Source organism: Passer domesticus, chromosome 12, assembly GCF_036417665.1.
Source record: "Passer domesticus isolate bPasDom1 chromosome 12, bPasDom1.hap1, whole genome shotgun sequence".
Lineage (NCBI taxonomy): Eukaryota > Metazoa > Chordata > Aves > Passeriformes > Passeridae > Passer > Passer domesticus.
In genome coordinates this window covers 6,190,449-6,213,240 of record NC_087485.1, presented here as the reverse complement: position 1 = coordinate 6,213,240, position 22,792 = coordinate 6,190,449, and the positions used below count along the sequence as shown (strand labels likewise).

The following is a 22,792-nucleotide window of genomic DNA, read 5'->3' as shown; positions in this document are numbered from 1 at the left end:
CGGGCAGCGGCCCCCAACATGGCGGCGCCTAGGGTGCTTCAGGCGCCGCGTGACGGACGGCCAATCCTGCGGCTGGAGATGGGCGGGGAGGCGGGGCTTAGGGTGACTGACAGAGACATCAGCCAATGGGAGAGCAGCGCGGTGAGCTGTGGTGAGGCGCTCTGGGCTCTCGGGCTGTGCCCGGGTCGGGGTCCCGGGGGCGGCCGCCGCTTCCCGAGGGTGCTGTGCCTCACGGAGGGAGCCCGGGACACCGCCAGCACCTCCCGCTCGGTGGCACCAGCTGCTGTGGCGCTGGCTCTTCCGTGCCCAGCTCCGTGAGGGCTCAGGGGCCTCAGGCGGATGTGGCCCCGAGTCCCCTCAGCCCCAGTGCTGTGAGGGCAGGATCGCTTGTGGCGGCCCTGGGGGACAGAGCACCGCGACCCCCAGGGCAGAGCTCTGTGAGGGCACCGCGGGCCGGCTGGAAACAGCGCTTCTCACAGCCTCATCCTCCCCAGCCTCGCACGGGGCTGCTCGCTGCTCCCAGCAGCTGCAGAAGAAGACCTTGGTGGTTCTGTATTTCCCTCGTGCCCCTCAAGGGAGTGGGGAGCTCCTGAGGGGCTCTGCAGCCTCCCTGTTGCTGTGGACATTGTGTAGTGCCTGGTGTAGCTGCTGCTGATGCAGGGCACCCTGTTGTTAACAGCAGCATTGTCATTTCCTGCTCTCTCTTCTCCTTGGCAGAGAGCACCATGGAATGTGGCTGTGGAGCTGGAAGGGGCTCTGGCAGGAGAGCACCTCTGTGGAGTCAGCAGAAAGCAAGACATTAACCTTTAGTTCCACCAGCACTACAGCTGGGAACAGGGGGAAGGCACGTCTTGCTTCAGAAGGTCTTGGCTTTATCTGTGCCAGGAAACGTGAGAACCAGAATAGACATGAAAAGGAAGGAAATAAGCAAGTACACATGGTTTAATGCAGTTGTGAAATGAGAGATGAAGATTCAAATGCAGGCAGGAACTGAACATCAGAAAGAGCATGGGAAGAGATGCTGAGGTCCAGAGGGGAGAGCAAGAGGGATACAGAACCCCTCACTTGTCATTCTCGTGGATCTTGTGCCATCTCATCAGCAAATGTGCTGGTGTTGCTGCTTTCTCGTGTGGGCTGGTTTACAGATGAGACCAGCTTCAGCCAGGCAGTTCCACTGGCTGGTGGAGCAGAGCTCCAGTGAACAGCCTTTCCTCTGGAGACACGTGTGTGCCCAGCACGGTGTGGAGGGTTACTGTGGATCTGATAGAAACTAAAGGGGAGGAAATGGCAGCTGGGAGGAGGCTGCACTCTGGGTGTGAAGAGGAAGAGTGGTGGCTGGCAGTGGGGAGCAGCAGAGATTGCACCCACAGAGGCTGGGGGACAGAGGGGCCTGCACCTGCTGGCTGCTGTCCCTTTGGTGGCACGGGTGACACAAGCTGTGTCTGTCTGCTGGATGTTGTGTCCCTCGTGCCGGAGGTGGCAGGGAAACACAGGGGAGTGGCGATGAAGTGACAGGAGCTGGGTCCTCGTGGCCAGAGCGGGGGCAGGGCTCTGCAGGTACATCCCACAGGCAGAGCACTCTGATCAAGCCCATCCCTATGTCAAACCGCACGTCCCTGCGGGTGGCAGGGTGTGTGTGTCCCCACCTGGGCTCAGCAGGAGCACCTCCGATCAGCAGACGGGTGTGGACATCCCCCCTGCCGTGCCGCTTCCTCCGGGGGCTCCGTTCCCTGGTGTGAAACAAAGCTGGCGTGGGGAGGTGGTGCCGCAGGAAGCTGGGGAAGTGGCAGGAGCTGCTGGGCAGGGCCCTAGTGGAGTGGGGATGGCCATCAGCAGCTCCCGGGGCATTACTCAGGTCTCAGGGCCGAGTATGTGGTCAGGATGAAACCAGAGGAGGAATCAGAGAAGAGAGGAGATAAGAACTGGGCTGAGGCAAGAGAAGGGGAAGAGAGGGGAAGTCTGAGCACAGAGGAAACTGGCCCAGTGGTGCAGGGGTGAGGTCCCAGCAAGGCTTCAGCTGCCCTGGGCTGAGCAGTGACCCCGCAGTGCAGGGGGAGACAGAGGCTCCGGCCGATCCCACCAGGCACCAGCACGGTCACCATGAGGCTGCTGGGAAGCATGGAGCCCTGGCTGGCCAGCACCTTTCTGCCCCTGCTGCTCCTCACCTGCCTGCCAGTTGGTGAGTCCCCAGTGCCCTTGCTTCTCATCTCTTCCCTCGTTGCTTGTGCCTGCAGAAGGGGTGGAAAGTGCCTGCTGCTGCTTTTGCCTCCCCTCTTGCATCATTTAGCCCCTCTTCTGCAGCAGCACCCTGCCATGTGCCTTGCAAAGGGGTCCCCCTTGCAGCTGTGCTTGCACAGGCTGTGACCTCCAGGGGCTTTGAACCAGCTTTGCCTTCAGCAGCAGGGAGAGAAAACAGCTGGGGGAAGGAAACAGAAATACTTATAAGCCTGGTTATTGCAGAGTGGGGTCAGCTTCACAGGGCAGATGTGGATATTCCTTGGGACAAAACCAGCCCTCCTAAAGGATTTTTTTTCCAGCCAGGACTTGCTCACCAGATTTCAGCCACAGCTGATGTGTTGGTAGGGTTAGGTCTCATCTTGCAGTGTCTGCTCCAGGCAGGTTTGAGCAGCACTGCCAGGGAGGTGAAGTGGTTTGATGTCATCAGAAATGGTGGAGAACAGCAGAGGGGGTATGGAGAAGAAAAATTATCTGGCCCAGCTCATTTTTGCCAAGTTGAGCAAAGCAAATGCAGGAACATACACATGCAGGGTGGAGAACACAAGGAACACGTCCAAGGGCAGATGTTCTGAACTCAGCAAAGGTGGTGAGGGACAGAAATCCACTAACACCCCTTGGAGTGGGAAGAAGGACTGAGGAGAGGTAAGAGAGGGAGAACTCAGCTGAGAACATGTGAAGTGACTTCAGCTCAGAGAGTGATTCTGAAGTACTCCAGAGTGAGCATTATGGGGTGGGATGAAGTCAGAGAGGCTGCAGGGAATCTGTTTACTGTATTTTCTTTGCTTCAGGGCTGACTATTCTCCACTGCCAATCCCCCAATCCCACCTCATGCTCCATGAAGTGGTGGAGCCTGAGGCACTTCCTGCTTGGGCGCCTGTGTCACTGGTGGAAGAGGTGCCTTCCCCCTGATCCTCACATTTCCAGTCCTTCCTGAGGCACAGAGGAGTTTGTGCACTGCACAGCATCCAGTGGCACAAGTCAACACGCAGCATTTCAGTGCTGAGTGCTTAGCATGGTTAGAATGCTTAGAATCATTAGCAGCCAGATTTGGAAAAGATCATCAGCTGCTGCAGAAAAGGATGGTCACTTGACCGTGTCTTTAATGAGTGACTCGTGGGACATGACCCTGTAAGGTCATTATATTTCAGCTATCACCTGGTTTTGTTTCCTCCAGGAACAGCCAGTCAGATGCTAAAGCCAGTCTTCACTGTGCACCTCGAGATTGGTTTGGAGAATCTCACAGTGCAGGTGAAGTGGTGCAATTCTGAATGTCTGGAGAAGGAGAATCAAACCAGCACTGTGATTCTGGGAGAAAACTGTATGAATTTCACCAGCTCAAGCCTGTGTACAGCCCACACAGGAATCTGTGTGTCTGGGGTCTTCATTACAACACCTAACTCAACAGATGCTGGAAATCAAACCAACACTGTGTTTCTGGGTGAAAACTGTAGGAATTTCACCAACTCAAGCCTGTGTACAGCCTGCACAGGAATCTGTGTGTGTGGGGTCTTCATCACAAGACCAAACTTGACAGACACTGGGGACAGCACGCAAGCAGCATATCTCAGTAAGTGGCAGTGGGTCTGTTTCCATGGGGGAGAGGAGTGGGCAGAGCAGGACACTACCTCCAGCACTCCTCTGGTTCTTCCATGCTCTGCTTCCCCTCAAACCATCCTGAGAACTGGAGGAGCCAACCCAGCACAGCAGCTTTTGGCAGATTCATCCCACCATGGGATGGGGGGACGAAGCTGGAGGGGACAGACCATGGAGCTGCTGGGCTGTTGGTTCTTTCCTAGGACCTGCCATCTTCTCCAGCTGCAGCACATCAGCCAACCACTGACATGGCTGGAGCTGTGGTGGCAGGAGGGGCACAGCCAGGACTGTGGGGTCAAGGCTCCTGCTCCAAAGCAGAGCAGGGTGCAGGGTGTTCTCTGCCTCTGGACAGTCTCTCACTCGTGTTTCTGCCTTTCAGGCTGTGGCTGTGCAGGACCTCAGACTGATGTCACAGGAAAGATCTGGACAGGTGTGTCCCCACAGTCCCCTGGCTGCAAGAGTGGAGGGCAGGAGGAGTCCTCAGGGAAAAAGAGGGAGGAGCAGTAAGGGAGAAAACAGCCAGGTGTTTTCCCATGAGTGGGTGGGACCTGCTGCCAAGCTGGGGTAGGCACCAGTGGATCAGAGGCTGTGATGCTGGGAAGGGGCTCTGATGCTCCAACTACCCCCTGGATTTTGTCAGCACCCTGAAGCTGTAGATGGTTCAGGGTCTGGAAGCCCAAATTTGGGAAGAAGCTGAGCCTGCCATGAAGGAGGCAGTGGCAGCAGGTGTCCCTGCAGGGGGTGGTGGCTCACGAGTGCCTCTGTGATGTTGTGTGTGCAGGACTCAACCTCCTCCTGTGCACCTTCCTGGGCTTAGCGGTCGGGACGCTCCTTTACATGCCGGTAATTGCCTTCCTGCTGTGGCAGCGCAGAAGGGACAGAACAGGTTGGCATTTCTTCCTCCACTGCTGGTCTGGACAAAGTCAGGCTTGGGAGATGTCCATCTTTGACATCCTACTGCTCTTGCTTGCTGTGTTCCCTTCCCAAATCCTCCTGAACCAGCTGTCCCAGTGTGGTGAGAAGGTTCACCCCCCTCCTTTCCTTCTGGCCAGTTGCTGGTGGGAGTCTGGTTATGGCACAACCTGTTGGGTGACTGAAACAGGTCGTGCATATCCAGAAGTGTCCATCTCAGAGCTCTTCTCCAGCCCCTCCAAGGGCTTTTAAGCCTTTGCCAACCCCTGCAGCCCTTTGACCATCTTCAGAGCCAAAGAGCTGCAGTGCCTCATCCTCTCCCACAACAAAAGCAGGACCAATGCAGATGTTTGCTTCATTCTTTCGTTGTTTTCTTAATTTAAAGTAATGATCATTATCACTATTTTAGCTACTATTTAAACTAGGTTTCCTTTTTCAGGAGAGCTCATGAGTGGGGAAGTGACAGAGGGGAATCAGGTGAGTATGGTAAGCCATGGGGGGCTTTGCACGTATCGCTTCCTCCTCCCTGTCAAAAAAAGCATTGTTGAATACCCACTTAAAGGATTTCATAGTAAAATCAGCTTTGCTTTCTGAAAACATGGTCCTAAACACTTATTAATTCCTGTTAAATAAGGGCTTATGAGTGTTTGAGTAGGTGGCACTTCTGAGCAATCTGGGTGATGCTTGGGCAGCACAAAGAGTTGTGCCAGTGGAAATGTATTAGCAGGGGAGACACAGAAAGAAAAGCCAAGGCTCTACTCATTGCTCTCTCCCTGCAGGCAGCTCCGGTGACAGGGACTGAGGATCTGACCTATGCCAACCTGAATTTTGAAAAGAAGGGGACAGGATCTGCCTCCTCCAATGTCATTTACACTGAGATCAAGCCATTGCAACAGAAGCAGAGTGGTGGGGATGGCAGTGCTGCCTGCACAGAGGTGGATGTCTCTCCCAAGGAAGAGGGCAAGTGAGGGAGGTGAGCAGCTTGTTGTCCACCTTTTGGGGTCATCCTCCTCAAAAGCCAGGTGTTAGCTCATACAGCAGTGCAGTCTTGGGGACCAAAGACATCTATTATCCCCGAGTGGCTGCAGAACCCTGCTTTATGTTCCCCTGAAGAAGCCATGTCTCACGGTGAGGACAGGGCTCTTGAGCCCATGTTCCCTTTGCCTTCTGCAGCTCCAAGCACTGCCAAGCCTCAGCAACTATTTTCACTGCCTCCAGTTGCTGACAGGCTCCTCTAGCTGCTTGTTCCATGTTCAGGAATGGCACTGTACACTGTGTGGGAAGAGTTTGGTCCTGGATGTGCTGGATGGCACGTGCTGGCCATGAGAAGTCTTATAACAATATTCTGGATTTTCTCTGGAGCAGGCACCTGCCGTGATGTGGGTTGACCTTGGTTTCATTCACTCACTTGAAACATGGGGCAAGGATGGAAAAGCATTGCTTGCTTCACAGAGATGCTGCTGCAGTGATGCACATGGATCTGCTTTGTGCTGGGAATAACTAGGTGTTTTTGCTGGTTTGGTGGTGAATACCCTTCTCGTGGGTAGAGCACTCTCTTCTGTACTCTTTTATTGATAATGTTGTGTTTATTACGAGTTTTTCAGTAAAACTGTGATTCCTACATGTGGTCTTGCCTGGTGTTTCCTCTGCTGTTGGAAGAGGAGCAGCTTGAGTGGAGTTAACTTTCCCACTGGGTTTCAAACCAGCACATAGCTCTAGTGATTTAGTGTTACATCCACAACAGATGCTGAGGTTCAGAGATTACCCCAAAAAGATAGTCCAGATCTTCTGGGTTATTCTCAGGGCATATGATCCAACTTGGGCAGATGTCCAACATTAAACAACCCACCTCATCATGGTGGCATGACATCATCAGCACCTGCATGACCAGGTTCCATTCAGTGCCCCATCAACATCCCTGCCACCAGTGACATAAGCACCTGCACAAGCCTGGCAGTGATGGTGTAACTGTTGCACTCAAACATCTTTTTTGTGACCTAAAAGGATCCCATGATTCTCTACAGGCTGGGTGGCCCTTGGGCTGACCAGCACGGCCCTTCTCTTGTGTCTATAGTATGAAATTACTTATATTGTTATTTTAAAGAGAAAAGGGTTTTAAAAAACCTTCAACTAAGAGGGACAGACTGCTCATGAATTCAAGAAGAGCTGAGCCAGACACCTAAGACTTGTACTAACAACCTTGGTAACCACTTATTATTGCTGAGGGAAGGAGGGGAAGTTTCAGAGGAGGCAAATATAGCTGCAGAGTTCTTCAGAATCCCACTGGTCAAAACAGAAGGCCATGAGGAAAACCACAAAGGACGTGAGCAGAATGACATGCTCACTAAACTGCCAAGAGGCAAAATTGGAAAGCCAAGGTGCAAATCAAATTAAGACTAACACGGGCTGCCAGAGGCTCTGTATTTGCTTAACTGCCTTAAAAAGAAGCGGAGGGGAAAACATGGCTCATTGCTTCACCAGGAAAGTTATTGATGAATGAAATTGAGGAAGCTGGGACATTCATAGTGCTGCATTTGCATCCTCATTTATGCCCAAGGTTAGTGGGAATCAGATCTGGGATAGCATTTTTAACAGGGAACCAGGCAAGAAGCCACAAAATAGCCTTGGAGCAGTAACAGCAGTGAACAAGAGGCAGGGAAAGGCAGCCAGGGCTGCTGGAGGAACTGGCTGAGGCAACCTCTCCAGTGCAGGCAGGAAGGGTGGGGGAAATCTTTGCCCATTGGCTATTTTTAAAAAGGTGAAGCAGCCACTATGGCCAGAGTTGAGCCTCCAAATTTCACTTCTCAGAAAGATGCTATCACAAGCAGTTGAGCAACTGTGTGAAGGTAAAGCAATAATAAACACAATGCTCTCCTTGGCCAAGCTCCTCCACATGCAGAGGGCCCCTTGTCCCTGTGTGCACCCAAGGCAGGTGGGTGAAGCATCCACAATGGGTTTCCAAGCCAGGAGCACAGAGTGTGTCCCAAGCTCTGCTGGCCATAAAAAGGAAGGCTGACTCATGCAGAGAAAACAAAAGTACTGCTTCTCCCAGTTTGGGCAAGAGGAAAGTGGAGTTGAGGGTAAGGGCTGCCTTTATCAGGGACCTCATAAAGAGATCTGAGCTCCTACTACCAGTGAGGCTGGGAAAAGGCAATATAACCCCCAAAGGCTGTCAGTGTGCAGAGCTTTTGCCCATTTCCTTCTAGGATCATCACTAGCTAGGAGCAACAAGTTAGTGGGACAGGTGGTTTATCACACAAATCCTGTCTCCTTGGGAGCTGTTCTCACTGACAACAGAAGCAGGGACTGGAGAGGAGTGAGAGGGGTCTGGGAAAGCTGTGCTCTGGAAGGAAGGGGCTTCAATCCCACCAGTGCCAGCCTGGGGCTGTGCAATCACTAGGGCAATGATTCCCAGAGCAGATCTGAGCAGTCAGAAAGGTGTTTTCTTACATTTTCCTTAACATCTGTTGTTTCCAGTGCATACCACATATTCAAGTCAAGTTTTCAGAGGAACACTTTATGCAGAACTCCAAAATGCAGTCTAACATTTGAACAGTTTAAGAAATCACTGAGAGGCTGAGTAGAAGAATACCACTAATACCAGCCTTAAAACAAAGGCTTTACTATTGGTCACTTTTATTTCAAGAACAGAACAGCCTTTCATCCCAGCCCTCTCCATGAGTTTAGTAACTCAGATAGCACACAAGAAGAAGTCACATCCTGCAGAGCAAGAGCTCCAAACAAAGCAGTCCCCACTGAGACACTGAATGTGGGCTTTCCTCCTCCCCCTCCATGGGAGAGAAGCAAGCCCAGCACAAAATGTGAACAGCACCCTGATCCCACACCTGCAGGATGCTTCAGGGTAGTAACTACACAAATAAATAGTATCTCATGGAGAGGGAGCAGAGGGCCACCACAGATCATCTAGAAATTAAGTTATTGCTATGTTCTTATGTATTTGACACTGCAGGTAACTCACCTGGGTAACCACCAAGAGAGGTGATAGTCTCAGGTTGCCCTTGTGTTATCAGCTCGTGTTGGACTAAAGCTGTGGGGAGACAAGACAGATCTTGTTTCATCAGCTCCCTGCCTTAAAGGCAGGAGTTCTTGGTGGGACTGAATCTTTGTCATTTTGCTAAAAACAGCTGGGGAAGGAGCTCCCTATACACTTGGAAATTCATTATGCCTGCCAGCCTTTCCCATGCACACTGCTAAGAGTACACACTGCTAAGTGTACTCCCTGCTCCTGACTTGCCACAGGAGCTGCTGAACCATCTCCACATGAGGGGCTGCAGGCTAAAATTTCAAAGAGAGCGGGACCCCATCACCCAGGGGCTGAGCCAGAGCTGCTGATTCACCAGGGAAAATCAGGACTAATTAGAGCTGTAGGACACAGGCAAGGGAAATGCCACAGGCACACAAGTTCAACCTGACACGTGACTGTACTTCCCTCTGCTGGTGGGACACGCTGTGACCAGCGCCCAGGATCAAGGCAGGCCAGCCAAAACAAGGTGTAACATGAAGTCTAAGACGTGACTTGTCACCAGAGGATCAGCTAGCCCAAAGTTGATGACAAGTGGTGAGCTCACAGCAGTGTCAGTGCCCGCAGTGTCCCTCCCCATATGGAGCACTGGCTGGAGAGCATGAGTTTGAGAGGATGAGGACTGCAGGAAGAACCTCAGAGTGATGGAAAAGCAGCAGAGTCCTTGGCAGGACATGTCTTTGTTAGGCATCGTGCAGCTGGTTTTCTGGCAGGAGAATCTTCTCCCCAGGCTTGAAGGCAGGCATCCCCAGGTAAGGGCAGCTGGCACAGCGGAATGCATCTCCCAGGTAACACTGGCAAGGGAAAGAAAAGCACTGTCTGTAATCAGGTGCCACTTTCAGGTGTCTTCCCCTGTGATATGGTTTCTCCAGGTCAAGAGATGTCATGCTCCTCAGCATCTGTGAGCACAGAAACTGCTTCCCTTCTCAACACATCTGTTAATGTGGATGGCAGAGCTGTGCAGGCTCACATGGAAATCAGTTTCCACCCCACTGGGGGGGCCAGGCTGGGGCAGCCCCCTGAGCTCCCACAAGGCAATCCTCCCCGGGCAGGTCCCTGGTTAGGCCATGAGCAGAGAGGGAAAGGGTCACTGCTCACTCTGATTGCCCCAGGGAGTCAGAACAGACTGCATGTGCTGGTACAGAGCACATGGGCACAGGGCAAAGGCTGAAGCTCTGCACAAGCTGCACATGCAGTGTGTGGAAGCAGTGATCCAGCTCAGGCTGCAGTGACTAGGGAACACAATTCCTACATAGAGATCATATACTGCAAACCATAGTATAAAGAAAAAAAATACTAATTACATTTCCACAAGCAGATTTGGGCTGTGAGCCCTTCTTCTCCTGTTCCAGTTCTTCAGCCAGGCCACATGTGCTGCAGAAAAACAAAGAAGTCACCTGCATGTTTCTGCTTAAAGGTCATGAGTCATCAACACTTGTGCCAGCCCAACTCACATGCAACAGCCCTCACTCTGTCACACGACACAGCTGACTCTGGCACTCACGCTCCTCACTTTGCTCTTCAACACCACGGTTTGTATAACGAGTGTTGAAACACTCAAGTTTAAACTGAGTGGGAAATGACACTACAGCACTTGCTATATGTGCTGTTTCTCCTTGGAACGTGAGAAACCAGGGTTTTAGGCAAGCTGCACAAGCTATCAGTCACCTCCAAGATGGCTGTTGATAATATACACCATTGTGATAATTTGTAGCAGTCACAGGCCAATTTTCACTGTATTTGGATTTACATTCCAATAATTAAGATAAGAAAGGACATGAACTAAGAAACTTGGGCTCTGAGGAACAGCAAATTGCCCACAATCTTTTTTAAATCCCTCCAACTCTTAATACAGCAGTTGAAAGGTTCACTGATACATGAATTCCAGCACTGACCAGTTCTTGCAGGCTTTCTTTTTGCCCTTTTCTTTGCAGGTTGGAGCTCTGAGGGACGATGGATCTGGCTTTTTCAAATCCTCTGAATCCAACAGCTCATCAGAGTCCAAAAGATCCTGAAAACACATCATGGGAGACAAAATTCAGGAAATGGACTTTTCAGTAGGGAATGACACTGCTGAGTTACATTCAAAGAAATGGTGCTCTCTGTACACTGGCATTAAAGAGCTGCAGCTCTGCCCTCTTATCCCTGTCTCCTCTCTGCCCTCACCACATCACCGAGCTCTCCAGACCCCATAAAGGAGATGAACTATTTTGCCCTAGGGAGGTTTTTCTACCTCTGAAGTTGTACAGCTTCCTAAGAGGCACGACTGAAAGTATTTAGAACAGGAAGGAATGGGGAGAGAGAAGGAACAGCAAAGCCTCACAAAGAAAACCACTTACCATCTCTTCATCATTCATATCATTGGCAGACAGTGTCCACAGCTTGGCAGCAGCTGGGTCCACAGGGGATTTTGCTGGAGCCAAAACAAAGGAAGAATAGTAGTTATTCCAGCCTTTGCCCCATCTACTCCAAAAAATAAGAGTTCAAGCAACTTTGGAAAGCCCCATTTCATAGCTTTTTGCTGTAGCACTCCCTGCTTGGGAACTGTCTCCCTGTTGCAAGTGGTGCTTGTCACTGAGAGCCACAAAATCAGATATGCAGCATGCACCACTCCTTACCTGAAGGAGCAGGTGTCTTGGCAAAGGAAAGTTTGAGCTGACTTGAGGATCCCACTTCAAAATTGGGCTTCCTGCCTTCTATCTGAATAATGACAAGGTCATTGCCTTGGTAACCCAGACGTTCTCCAACAGACTGGGCCTCCTCTGGGGTCAGTGCTTCCTTTTGCAGCTGCCAAGAAAGATTTCAGCTTAACCATATGCAGAACCCCTTCTTTTAACACCAAGCCCAGCATTCCAGTGAACAGATTTTCAATCCTAAAGAAAACAACTATGCTGACAGTAACTAAAGTTTGTGCCAGGCAGTGGCCATCACATTTATGGCAAACCAGGATAGCTAAAAACCTCATCACCCAACAAATCCCCAGGTAACTGCCCAAGGGCATTTCTGGAAATGGTAAACATATCCCTACCTCCTTCACTTCCACCAACCCAGAGAGAGTCAGAGTTGTGAGGAGCTTGGCTGCTGTCTTGATTTTGCCATTGTCTCCTGCAAGACACAAAAGGAGAGAGTAGGAGAAGGCAAGAACAAGAATACAGCCCACTGAGAAACCTGAAAGAGCAAGAACTTTAGAGGGAAGTACTTGAGCCAAACTTCTGCACCAAAATTGGGCCCTTTCCAGATGACAGAACAAACCAGAAAAAGCAGCAGTAGCTTGTTCATTAGAATAACAGTGTGGGGTCACAAAGCCATTCTGGCTCCAAATATGTTCTATATATGCCAAAACATTTCTCAATCCAACCAATACCCATCAAAAAAGGATTTTAACAAATCCCCAAACAAACTCCCTCCCCAACATTTTTACCTATTAAACTACTCGTGAAGTTTTCACAACATGGGCTCCTAAATGAACACACTACATTAAGAAATCATCTTGTGTTTGCCTTCTCATGGCTTCTCCAGCTGTCCCATGGCAGGTGCTCTGGCTTTTCTCCTCAAACTCAGTCCAAAGACTTTTAACCTTTTCTGGACAACTATTTCTCAATGCACTTCTGGGACAATCTCTTCAGCATCTGTGACCTGTTTTTAAATCCACTTCAGAAGCTCCTCAGAAACACAACATCTGCAACTACTTAACACCGCACTCTGGGGAGAAAGCAGTGATCACTGAAGCTTTTCACTGCAGTTTAGGAACAAACCTATCCAGCATCTTTGATAGGAGAGTGACTGCAAACATCTCTGATGTTACCAGGATAAGCACAGGATATAAACCTTGTGATTTGAGTTAGTGTGTCAGGAGAATGAAAATCTCTCAATGTTGATCAGGGTTCCTGTCCTTTCTATTTCAGCCTAGTCCTCATGAGAAATGCTCTGTTGCCATGGAAGCAAGATTCTCTCACCTGACTCTGTAACCACGGGTTCTTTCAGGAGGACACGGCCCCCTGGCTTAAGTATCCGAGCTACTTCTGCCAGGAGCTCCACACTGTGCTGGGCTGTGCTGCCTGGAACCATGCCAGAGAGGATGACATCGAAACTGGACTCCCTGTGAGCCGCTGAAAAAGAGCAAGATGGTACAACTGAACATGTACACACAGAGCTTAAAACACCAGCGCCACCTCCCTCACCCCTCATGCTTGAGTACAACAGCAGGAACTGATTAAAGACACCAATCTTAGAAGCACAGCCACGGTGCATCACTTCCCCTGCTGTACTGCCCAGATAAGAGGCAGGTGCTGTCAGTGTTCTGAGTGCTGACTCCCAAAGTGGGAAGCTGTTGGATCACACAGCAGCAGAACCCCCTCCCTTTTAAGGAAACAGTGAAAATTTAAGCTCATTCTTACAGCGAGACAGCTGGTTAACATTTTCCACAGAGATATGATTATCAGCTCCCACCAGTGACTGGATTTTATCCACCAAATTCTTCAGGGCTTCGACGGGCGAGGAGCTGTCCCAGATGATGGCCACGCGCTGGCCCAGAGCCACTCCGTACTCCCCCATGCCAGCAGCAGCAAACCTGAAACCCCCAGGGGCAGGGGGAGGAACGGGGGGAAGAGAGAGGAAGGGTAAGTGCCTCTGTGGACTGTGACTGAATCAGCTGGGGAGTTGTTTTAATAAATGGGGATAATTTTCTGGAAATGGGCAACACAAAGTTCCCACAAACTGAGCGTTAGCAGGACATGAAGAAAGAGCTACACTTCAGGGCATAACTCAGCTTCTCTCCAGTTCACTGCTGGGAGACTGTGAGCCATGCTTTAAAGAAACCAACAAAGTAACACAAATACTTACCTGCTTTCCTTAAAAATCTGAATAAGACAAACACAGGATTTCTGGATTTCCTGAGCAGTGACAGCTATTTGACATTAAACACTGCCTTGTGTCTCCTACTCCAAACAGGACCTAGCGGAGTTTACTTATGCGGTACATGAGAAGAAAAAAAGTAACTTTCAGCAATCCCAGCATTCCAGATTGAGGCTCTTCCCACCGTTATGATTGGTGCCATTGGGTGAGCAAATTACAGGGAGGGAGGAGCAGAACAGAATGTGCAGTGCCAGTTTTGAGAAAGCTGTCTCCACTGATATTTTATATGAGATTGTATTCCTTGCATGGCAATAGTATCCCACCATCACCTGATCTCAGAGCAGCACCAGCACTGAACCCGATGACCTCCCCTCTTTCCTCTATCCAACACAAACCTATTTTCTTCCTAATTTAACACAACCACAGAGAACAGAGAGCACTGCTGACCAGAACAGTTGCCCAGTGTACCTTCAATTAGCTGGAAACGACACACCTATTTCTGGAGAGACAGTTGTAGGCAAGGTCTGTACCAGGAATTGCTACATCACACATCCTGGGCAATGCCCTACTGCCACCACGCTGTCACTAGAGCACAGCTCATGGATATGCTGTACCAAATTTAACTGCAGTGAGGTGGGGAGTGGATTTTGACCCACAGTTCTTCTGGCTCTGTGTGTTGTGGACTCCTCCCTCCCTCCTGGAAACTGCCAACAAGCTCAGAAGGGGACAACCTGTGCCTTTCCTGAGCTACTGTGGTAGGAATTCACACTAAAACAACCACCATGCCAACGCAGTAGGGAATATACACCTTGGATGTACACTGCAGGTTGCAACATCTCACAGCTGGTTTTGCAGGTGTGACACAAGCTAAGCAGCTACAGCAGACAACAACATTTGTAATCACATATATCAATCCCATTAAAAAGTCACCTTTCCCAAGAAGAAGGCTGAAAATCTCAAAAGACACTTAAGCTGCTAGGCCAAGGTGGGAAAGATAAACCCTAAGTCACAGCTTCCTCTCTGAGCAGCAGGCTGTGACCCTGCAGGATCAGTCAGAGCCCAAACTGCATCAACAGCAACGCCACCTCCCTGAGATGAGGCGAGGCCGCGGATCCCGTGCGGGGGGCATGGAGGGGCCCTTATCTCGTGTCACACACACTAACAGTCCCCGAGGAACGGGCCAAGGAAGGGGTTAAACCACAGCGCAGATCAGAAAGCTGCTGTGGTGGAATGGGATAATCCCGACAGTTCTTTCCAACCCCAACCGTTCCAGGGCTGTAAACTGCAGCCTCCTGACGCAGCACAGCCGGCTTCCAGCGGCCGGGAACGCTCCGGGTCTCCGGGAACGCTCCGGCTCCCCCGGGAACGCTCCGGCTCCCCGGGAACGCTCCGGCTCCCCGAGAACGCTCCGGCTCCCCCGAGAACGCTCCGGCTCCCCCGAGAACGCTCCGGCTCCCCGGGAACGCTCCGGCTCCCCGGGAACGCTCCGGCTCTCCGGGAACGCTCCGGCTCCCCGGGAACGCTCCGGCTCCCCGGGAACGCTCCGGCTCCCCGGAACGCTCCGGCTCTCCCGGGAACGCTCCGGCTCTCCCGGAACGCTCCGGCTCTCCCGGAACGCTCCGGCTCCCCCGGAACGCTCCGGCTCCCCCGGAACGCTCCGGCTCCCCCGGGGAACGCTCCGGCTCCCCCGGGGAACGCTCCGGCTCCCCAAGGCTGCGGGCCCTACGGCCGGTGCAATGAACCTCTCGGTCACCGAGCACGGACGGTTCAGCGGCAGCAGGGACAGGAGGCGTGAGGAAACTTCGTGAAGGAATTACTTACACATGGCACACCCACCCCCGGCGCTCACGAGGGATTTTTAAGGGGAAAGGGGCAGCGCCGCTCACCTCCCGCGGCCCGGCCCGCTCGGCTCCGCTCGCTCGTCCCGGCCTGACGCCGTCACCGTGACGTCATCGCGCTCTGCCCGCTTCCAAGATGGCGGCGGCGGGCGGGCTGCGGCGCGCGGGCTGGCGGCTGTGGCGGGGCCGCGCGGGTGAGGGGCGGGCGGGCGGCGGGGGCGCGCCCGGGACGCGGAGGGGAGGGGAGGGGGAGCGCGCGCCCGTGCGCGCCCCCGTGCGCGCGGCCCGGCGGGCGGGGCGGGGCGGGGCAAGGTGAGGTGAAGGGCACCGGGGCTGTGAGGGGAGCGGGGCCGCCGCCGAGCCGGTGGGTTTGGCCGCGGGGCTGCTCCGTGGTGCTTGTCGTTAGAAGCGTGGGCCGTGAAACCCAATTGATAAAAAAAAAAAAAAAGCCAAATCGAAAAGCCAGCAGCTAAATTAAAAGTTCCCGCGGGGTGCCGTTGAGTGATCACTCAGTGATTAGCGTTGGTGTCGCTCCTCAGCTCAGCAGCCGGACTTGCCTTATATCCCCTGCTCACAGGGCAGCACCTCCCTCCCAACTCCTTAATCAGGGACCAAAATGGGGAGAGGGCATGTTTGGGTGCCTGGTCTTCAGTCTGAGATTGAGGAACAATTTGCAGTACATGCCATTTCTGCACTGCTCTTTCCCTCACAAAACATTTTTGCTGTGTTCACGTAGACATTAGCTCAGCTGAGAGCGGCACTTAACAGAAGCATAAAAAAAGCCACTATGAATTTGTGTTCTTTTCAGCTGCGTTCACCACAACCCTCTCCACCTTGATTTTCCGTGCCTCGTGGTGTGGGAAGGGGATGCTGACTGTTGGTTTGCCTTGCAGTGGTCAGGTGCCAGCAATACCCACCACTCCGTGCCCTGCAGGCCTCGGCCGCGCTGAGGGGGAACTCTGATGAGCACAAGAAGGAGCCATGGGCATCCTCCTCTCAGCAGCACTTTGATTCACCTCCAGCTGGCCACCAGCCTGAAGAGAAACCTCAGGGCCCGCACCCCAGGTAACTCACAACTCCTTCTAGCACTGTCCCACCGACAGAGGAGCGGAGGGCTTTTGCTTTCCTGAACCTCACATCTGAAACTGGAAGACAACGAGATGCAGAGTTAAGGAGCCCCAGACTGCAGCAGCTGGAGAGCTGGTTTGCTGTGACCGTGCAAATTCCACCATGGAAACAGCATGGGGCTTGCTTTCAAGAGGGAAACTCTCTTGTCTGCAAAGCGCAAGTCTTTGCTTCTGGATTTTTGTGTGAATCTAAAAAACCAGGGACCATGTGTTGTCCATATGCCCATAGTATAAAGCCCGTGTTGGAAAAGATTATAGTTTAGTTTCCTGTAAAGGAGGGGAATGTGGGGCTGATTGGTCTCCATGCAGGCATCTCCACTGAGCCCTCCTTCCCTTATTTTTCTCTTCTCTCTCAGCAAAGGTTCGTTAAGAATCATTTTTCTGGCCAGGGAAGGATTTTACTGCAGGAGGCCAGATTTGTACTAAGCAGTCTCAAAAAGTGCCTGGTGTCAGCGAGCGGCAGAGCCAGGGCTCTGCTGTCTGTGGTGACACTCCCCTCACTGTAACAATGCCTTCTCATAGTTACACTGGCCCGGGCGGCCAGGAGTCTGAGGACTATGAGAGCGAGGAGCAGCTGCAGCATCGAATCCTCACAGCGGCGCTGGAGTTTGTGCCTGAGCATGGCTGGACTGCAGAGGCCATTGCAGAGGGAGCCAAGGTATGTGGGGAGAGAAGCAACAAACCAGTTGAAAACTGGATGAAGCTGAAGTGCAGGGACAGCCAGGCCTGCATGCTTCCCCCACATACTCTTGGGCGATGCACCCTAGTCAGCAAATGCTGCTGGGCAGGAAGGAAACCCAGCTGCTACAGGATAACCCTTCAGAGTCAGACTAAGGCACAACGCAGAGTAGTGAATCCTAAAGAGAGAACGTGTCTAGGAAGCACTTTCTAATGTTTTGTTTAAATTCACATAATGTCTTTCACAAAATAAATGCAGCTTTTTGTAGCTGGATCCTGCTTAGCAGTGTCTGACCTGGGCTGTGCTTCTCTCTTCTTCCCTACAGACCCTGGGCCTCTCTGTTGCTGCAGCAGGGCTGTTTCACAGTGATGGCAGTGAACTGATCCTGCACTTCGTGTCTGAGTGCAACACCAAATTGTCTGAGCTGCTGAAGAAGGAGCAGAAACTGGTGCAGCTGGGAGAAGCAGAGTGAGTACTGGGTGTGAACAAATGACTTCATTTGCAGATTTTGGGAGCTGGGTAGACAGAGAGGCCACCTTGAACACAGATACTTTAAGTTAAAAGTATGATTTACCCAAATGAAACCATCTTCCCAGATACAGACTAGGACCAAAAGCATGAAGGATATATAATGCTTTGCTTATCTATTGCTCAACCAGGTGGAGATTGATCTTTCAAGATAAGAATTGAGTTTAACTTGGATATCCTTCCTATTTTTTTTTCCTTACTCAGGAAGAAGCCTATAGATGAATTCCTGAAAGATGCTGTGGAAGCCAGACTGAGGATGCTGATTCCATATATTGAGAAATGGCCCCAGGTATAAAAGTAATATCAACATTGTCTCTTTTGCTTGTGTATACTTTAAACACCCTGTAACTTTCAACATAGTCTCTCCACCAGATTAGTTGAAGGTAGTAAATGAAGCCCTGGCTGCTTTCACATGATTAGTAGCCTTCAAGAGGAGAGCAGCCTTGGAAGGAGGCAGTTAAAGGTGACCTTAGAGCAACTGTTTCTCGCAGTTCTGGAAAGGCAAAGCTCTCTGTTGTTCCCTCCACCCCTCTGGCATCCCCAGGGGATTCCCTGTGTCTCTGCTCAGTCCTGTGTGCAGAGCCAGGCTCTGTACAGTGTTGTGGCTGCACTGGGATCACCTCACACCTGGAAATGCAGAACTGCTTTGCTGCAGGGAACTGTCCTTCGAGTGTGTGACTGACAAACCCTGGCAGCCTGAGGGTAGAGCTCATCTGGGAGGGCTCCATGCTTCTAAATTCACATTTAACTCTGAAGCCATTCTTCCCACAGTGGGAAAGGAATTGAATTGTGGCTACAGTGACAAGCAAAGAGTTCCTAATCTTGGGCTGCAAAGATTGCTGCCATGTCAGCCTCTGTCCAGAGCCACTGCTGGCCTCTGGGCAGCTGAATCCTGCACCCCATGCACAGAGAGAGAGCACAGGCTTCATGTTCTTCTTTCAGATTAGCATAATTTGCCTTGTGAAGGATGTGGGTGGTTTGTGTCTCTCCTGGCACTGTGTGATTATGTTCAAAGGCTGCAGGATCCCAGCAGGGCCATTATGGCTGGCGCTGTTCTGCCCGTGGTTGCAGCTCTGAGTTCAAAGTCAAATTCAGAGAAATGAGAGATGTGACTCCCTGCCCACAGGGGCACAGCACAGTGTGAGTCAGCTCAGGCTCTGATGTTTCCATGCCAGAGAGGCAGCTCAGCAGAGACAGCACAGGGATGTTTGAACTGAGCAGAGATCTTTGGGCCAGTACAGGCTGAGGTCTGAACTTACTGTGCCACTTACTGAGCCCCACTGTGTGCTCCCTGCACATCCTGCTGCTTGGAAGGACTGCAGAGAGCTGGGAGCACTTGTCACTGGGAGCTGGAGGCAAGTCAGCAGCAGCAGGGAAAGGAAAACAGGGCAGAGCAGTGTTGGTCTCCTGTGGTGTAACATCCTTCTCTCGTTGGCTCCCATTTCTGTGTGTGTTTCCTTTGCAGGCCCTGAGTGTCCTGTTGCTGCCACGTAACATCCCCTCCAGCCTCAACCTCCTCACCAGCATGATTGATGACATCTGGCACTATGCTGGGGACCAGTCCACAGATGTGAGTCCTTGTGCTTTGGGGACAAGCTGGTTCCACCCCTCAGCACTTTGGCAAAATCACAGGCTCAGATAGGAGAGGGGCTGAGTCCCTCTGCAGATGGCCCATCTGTTGAGTGAAGAGGGCATTTCAGAGGCACCCAAGGGTCCTTTTAAACTTAATTTCTAGAGAGACTTAAGAGCCACTGAGACTGAATGCAAATTACTGCCAATGGGATTAGTGCAAATTAAAAGGACCTACTTTCCTAGGCTCTTAAGTGCTCTTCTTTTTTCTTTTTTGAAGACACAGACAAAGTTGTTGAGATTTTGAGATTGAGAGGTTAATCCAGTTTTCAGTGAATGAGCAGTGGGTCTGTCAAACAGCTCTCTTCTACCAGCAATAGCATTTACAGACTTGACTTGAAAACCTTTAAAGAACCTACCTAAAAATACCAGTAGCTTATTAAAGCTTTCATCTTTCTGGCAGGAAATAAAAGAAAATTATAACCTTAATTATAGCAATTAATAAATTACTTTAATTCTTATAGATGGAGGGTGAGATGGAAAAAGCTAAATGAGCCATTTTAACAAACTACTTTAATAAGCTTCTTTTATCTGTGTATAAAAGAGAAGCTACTGAAGTGAAAAATAAATAAGACAGCAGAAAAATTAAAGGAATAAACCAGAAGACAACTGAAAGGACACAATTGCTTCAGGAACTGAAAGTCCCTTCCATGTTATGCAAGTCAAATCAACGTGTTGGAGCCAGTGTCTGCACTGAGCTGTTCCTAAAGTCTCACTGATGCAGGATTAGGAGAGGTTCTAAAGTTGTGTTTTGTTTGCACCTCCTGGCTGGTTGCATGAGTTTTCCAGGAAAACTGTGGTGCTGAGCCTGCTCCCTCTTTCCCAGTAATGGGGTTTAAAGTCTCTCACAGCAGATCCCTCTTCCCAACACCAGGAGCCAGGCAGAGAATTCTCATGCCTCAGACACCCCTTCAGGTGGGTTTTTAGGAACAGGAGGAGAACAGAAAGAGTTTTGTCTGAGAGATCCAGCTGCAAATGGCAAATTCCTCTCTGTGGGGCATCACGTGCTGTGGGTATGGGAGTTTCCCTTGCTGCTCTCTGGATGTGAGAATTCTCAAGCCTCAGACACCCCTTCAGGTGGGTTTTTAGGAGCAGGAAGAGAATAGAAAGAGTTTTGTCTCAGGCCCTGCAAGATCCAGCTGCAAATGGCAAATTCCTCTCTGTGGGGCATCACGTGCTGTGGGTGTGGGAGTTTCCCTTGCTGCTCTCTGCACTCTGGATGTGAGAATTCTCAAGCCTCAGACACCCCTTCAGGTGGGTTTTTAGGAGCAGAAAGAGAATAGAAAGAGTTTTGTCTCAGGCCCTGCAAGATCCAGCTGCAAATGGCAAATTCCTCTCTGTGGGGCATCACGTGCTGTGGGTGTGGGAGTTTCCCTTGCTGCTCTCTGCACTCTGGTGTGCAGCCAGCTCACAGCTGTCTCTCCCTGTGCCCTGCAGTTTAACTGGTACACTCGGCGGGCCGTGCTCACTGGCATCTACAACACCACGGAGCTGGTGATGCTGCAGGACTCGTCCCCTGGCTTCGAGGACACGTGGCGCTTCCTGGCAAACAGAGTGGCTGATGCCATGACCATGAGCAACACAGCCACTCAGGTGAGCCTAGGGACAGAGTGCTGCAGCACATCCCTCTGCATAAGGAAATGTGGGGCTCGCCTGGCTTTTCCATCAGCACATCTGCTGGGAGACCCCTGGCTGCTGTCAGCTCAAAATCAATACTTGATGGTGTGGTTTTTACTAAACTGACATGGAGGTGCCCTCTCTGTCACTGTCCCAGTGGTTAGGAGACATCCCAGGAAACCCCTTCCATGTGCCCTGTGGCTGTCACTTGTCTGCAGTCCTGCCAGCACCTTTCTGTAGCAGATTCATGTTTGTTGTACATTTTCTCTGTGTTTGGGGGCCACGGGTGCAACTGCAGGAAGCAAAGGTCGTGTTCTCCCTGTCTCCCCCAGGTACAATCCACTGGAGAAGCTGTTGTGCAGGGCCTGATGGGAGCTGCAGTGACTGTAAGTAATGCTGAAACAAGCAGGGCTGTGAGAGCAGAATTGCTTCTGAATGTCAGCATGTGTTCTGCTCCCAAATCTAGAGGACAACGTGGAAAAACTATTGTCTTTCATGAATTAGGTTTATTTAAGGGTGATTTCCTTGGTAGTTTGAGGTTAGTTCACTGTTTTGTGGTGAAAGAACTTGAACAGAGCATAAGGAAATTAAGTCTGAAGCTGCAGGGATGAGAGACAGGTGATCAGAATAAATCCAGCTGTTCTCCAAAGATCTCTCCTGTGCCAGCCCTTGTGCTTAGTGGCCCCATGGATACTTGGGAGGTGGCACCAGTCCCTGGGCCACAGCACGGTGACTTCCTCAAGCTCTTTCATTTGACTTCAGTGTCCTTCCAAGGATTCATTCCCTTGGTGGTGTCCTGGCCCGCTTTCTGTCCGTGCAGAGGCAACTGCAATTCCTCTGGGATACAAAATAACCCTTTGTGTACCCAGGAGTGACTTTTGAAGGGCTTCAGGGCCTCGCTGTGGTTCTATTTTTGGACAACTCCCATTTCATTTAGCAACAAAGTGATTTCCTCGTTATCAGGAATCCATTTACCTTGTAGCAGGACAAGACAAATAGGCTGGGACATGAATTAGACATTATTTTTACTGATGAAGCACTTGCCAAGAATTTCTCCCACCTCCTTCCCCCTGCAGTTGTGGTGGAATTTAGTATCTCTCCTACCTGCACATGCCAAAAGGATCCTCCCCTGGAGAACCCCGGGCTGTTTTACATCCACAGGTGCCCTCGGGTCGGGGACATCTCCCGGTGCCGATGTTTGGTGTGTCCCAGTGCCGGTGTTTGGTGTGTCCCTGCACAGATCCGGATAAACCTGGATGGTTCTGGAGGGGTGGGCTGTAAGCAGGTGTTTTAGGGCAGAATCACCCCAGTACATCCCTGGTGGGGAGCACATTCCGAGCCTCCCCTGCGGGGTGTCCCGAGCTGTGTTCCTGCACAGCAGCGCTCAGCTCTACAGGCCTCTGCAGGATGGCTGAGCCGGCTGATGCCCCAAAAGCACAGATTCACTGCCCAGGTCTGCGTGGCCGCAGAAATAAACCCAAGCTGAAACCTGCGGGCCGGGAGGGCAGGCTCCGGTCCCGGGGCAGCCGCAGCGGCTCCGGTGTGATTCCTGCCCGGCCCAGAGCTGCCTCTCGGCCCCGCGTCCCTGCTGCCGGGCAGGGGCACTAACGCCGTTCTCCCTGTGCCCACAGATCAAGAACCTGGCGGGGCTGAACCAGCGCCGGTGAGGCGGCGGCGGCGGCGGCCCTTCCCCGGCACCAATAAAGTCGTACTCAGCCTGGCACGGACTCTTTTT

General features: G+C 51.6%; 3 protein-coding genes across 8 annotated transcripts; 2 read left to right on the top strand and 1 right to left on the bottom strand.

Moving 5' to 3' along the window:
• The first annotated feature begins 6 nt into the window (after positions 1 to 6).
• LOC135279555 (uncharacterized) lies at positions 7 to 8,504 on the top strand. 6 transcript variants are annotated; one of them, XM_064387008.1, is made up of 6 exons: positions 7 to 141; positions 3,413 to 3,805; positions 4,211 to 4,261; positions 4,613 to 4,717; positions 5,183 to 5,229; positions 5,523 to 8,504. In XM_064387008.1, exons 1-6 carry the CDS (start codon positions 126 to 128, stop codon positions 5,709 to 5,711), a joined length of 801 nt encoding a protein of 266 aa, XP_064243078.1. In that variant the 5' UTR covers positions 7 to 125; the 3' UTR covers positions 5,712 to 8,504. The 6 variants fall into 6 exon arrangements, with proteins under 6 accessions (XP_064243078.1, XP_064243080.1, XP_064243076.1 ...); XM_064387006.1 differs by lacking the exon at positions 7 to 141 and adding an exon at positions 231 to 2,179; XM_064387007.1 differs by lacking the exon at positions 7 to 141 and adding an exon at positions 1,718 to 2,179 and having other exon boundaries at positions 5,183 to 5,220.
• CIAPIN1 (cytokine induced apoptosis inhibitor 1) lies at positions 8,363 to 15,673 on the bottom strand. Its single transcript, XM_064387005.1, has 9 exons — positions 15,526 to 15,673; positions 13,183 to 13,355; positions 12,742 to 12,894; positions 11,814 to 11,890; positions 11,404 to 11,572; positions 11,125 to 11,198; positions 10,681 to 10,796; positions 10,090 to 10,159; positions 8,363 to 9,579 (listed from the first exon to the last, which is right to left on the bottom strand). Exons 2-9 carry the CDS (start codon positions 13,337 to 13,339, stop codon positions 9,469 to 9,471), a joined length of 927 nt encoding a protein of 308 aa, XP_064243075.1. The 5' UTR covers positions 13,340 to 13,355; positions 15,526 to 15,673; the 3' UTR covers positions 8,363 to 9,468.
• COQ9 (coenzyme Q9) lies at positions 15,514 to 22,777 on the top strand. Its single transcript, XM_064387004.1, has 9 exons — positions 15,514 to 15,671; positions 16,371 to 16,542; positions 17,127 to 17,262; positions 17,609 to 17,751; positions 18,016 to 18,100; positions 19,277 to 19,381; positions 20,878 to 21,033; positions 21,390 to 21,443; positions 22,689 to 22,777. Exons 1-9 carry the CDS (start codon positions 15,614 to 15,616, stop codon positions 22,722 to 22,724), a joined length of 945 nt encoding a protein of 314 aa, XP_064243074.1. The 5' UTR covers positions 15,514 to 15,613; the 3' UTR covers positions 22,725 to 22,777.
• Positions 22,778 to 22,792: the final 15 nt, after the last annotated feature.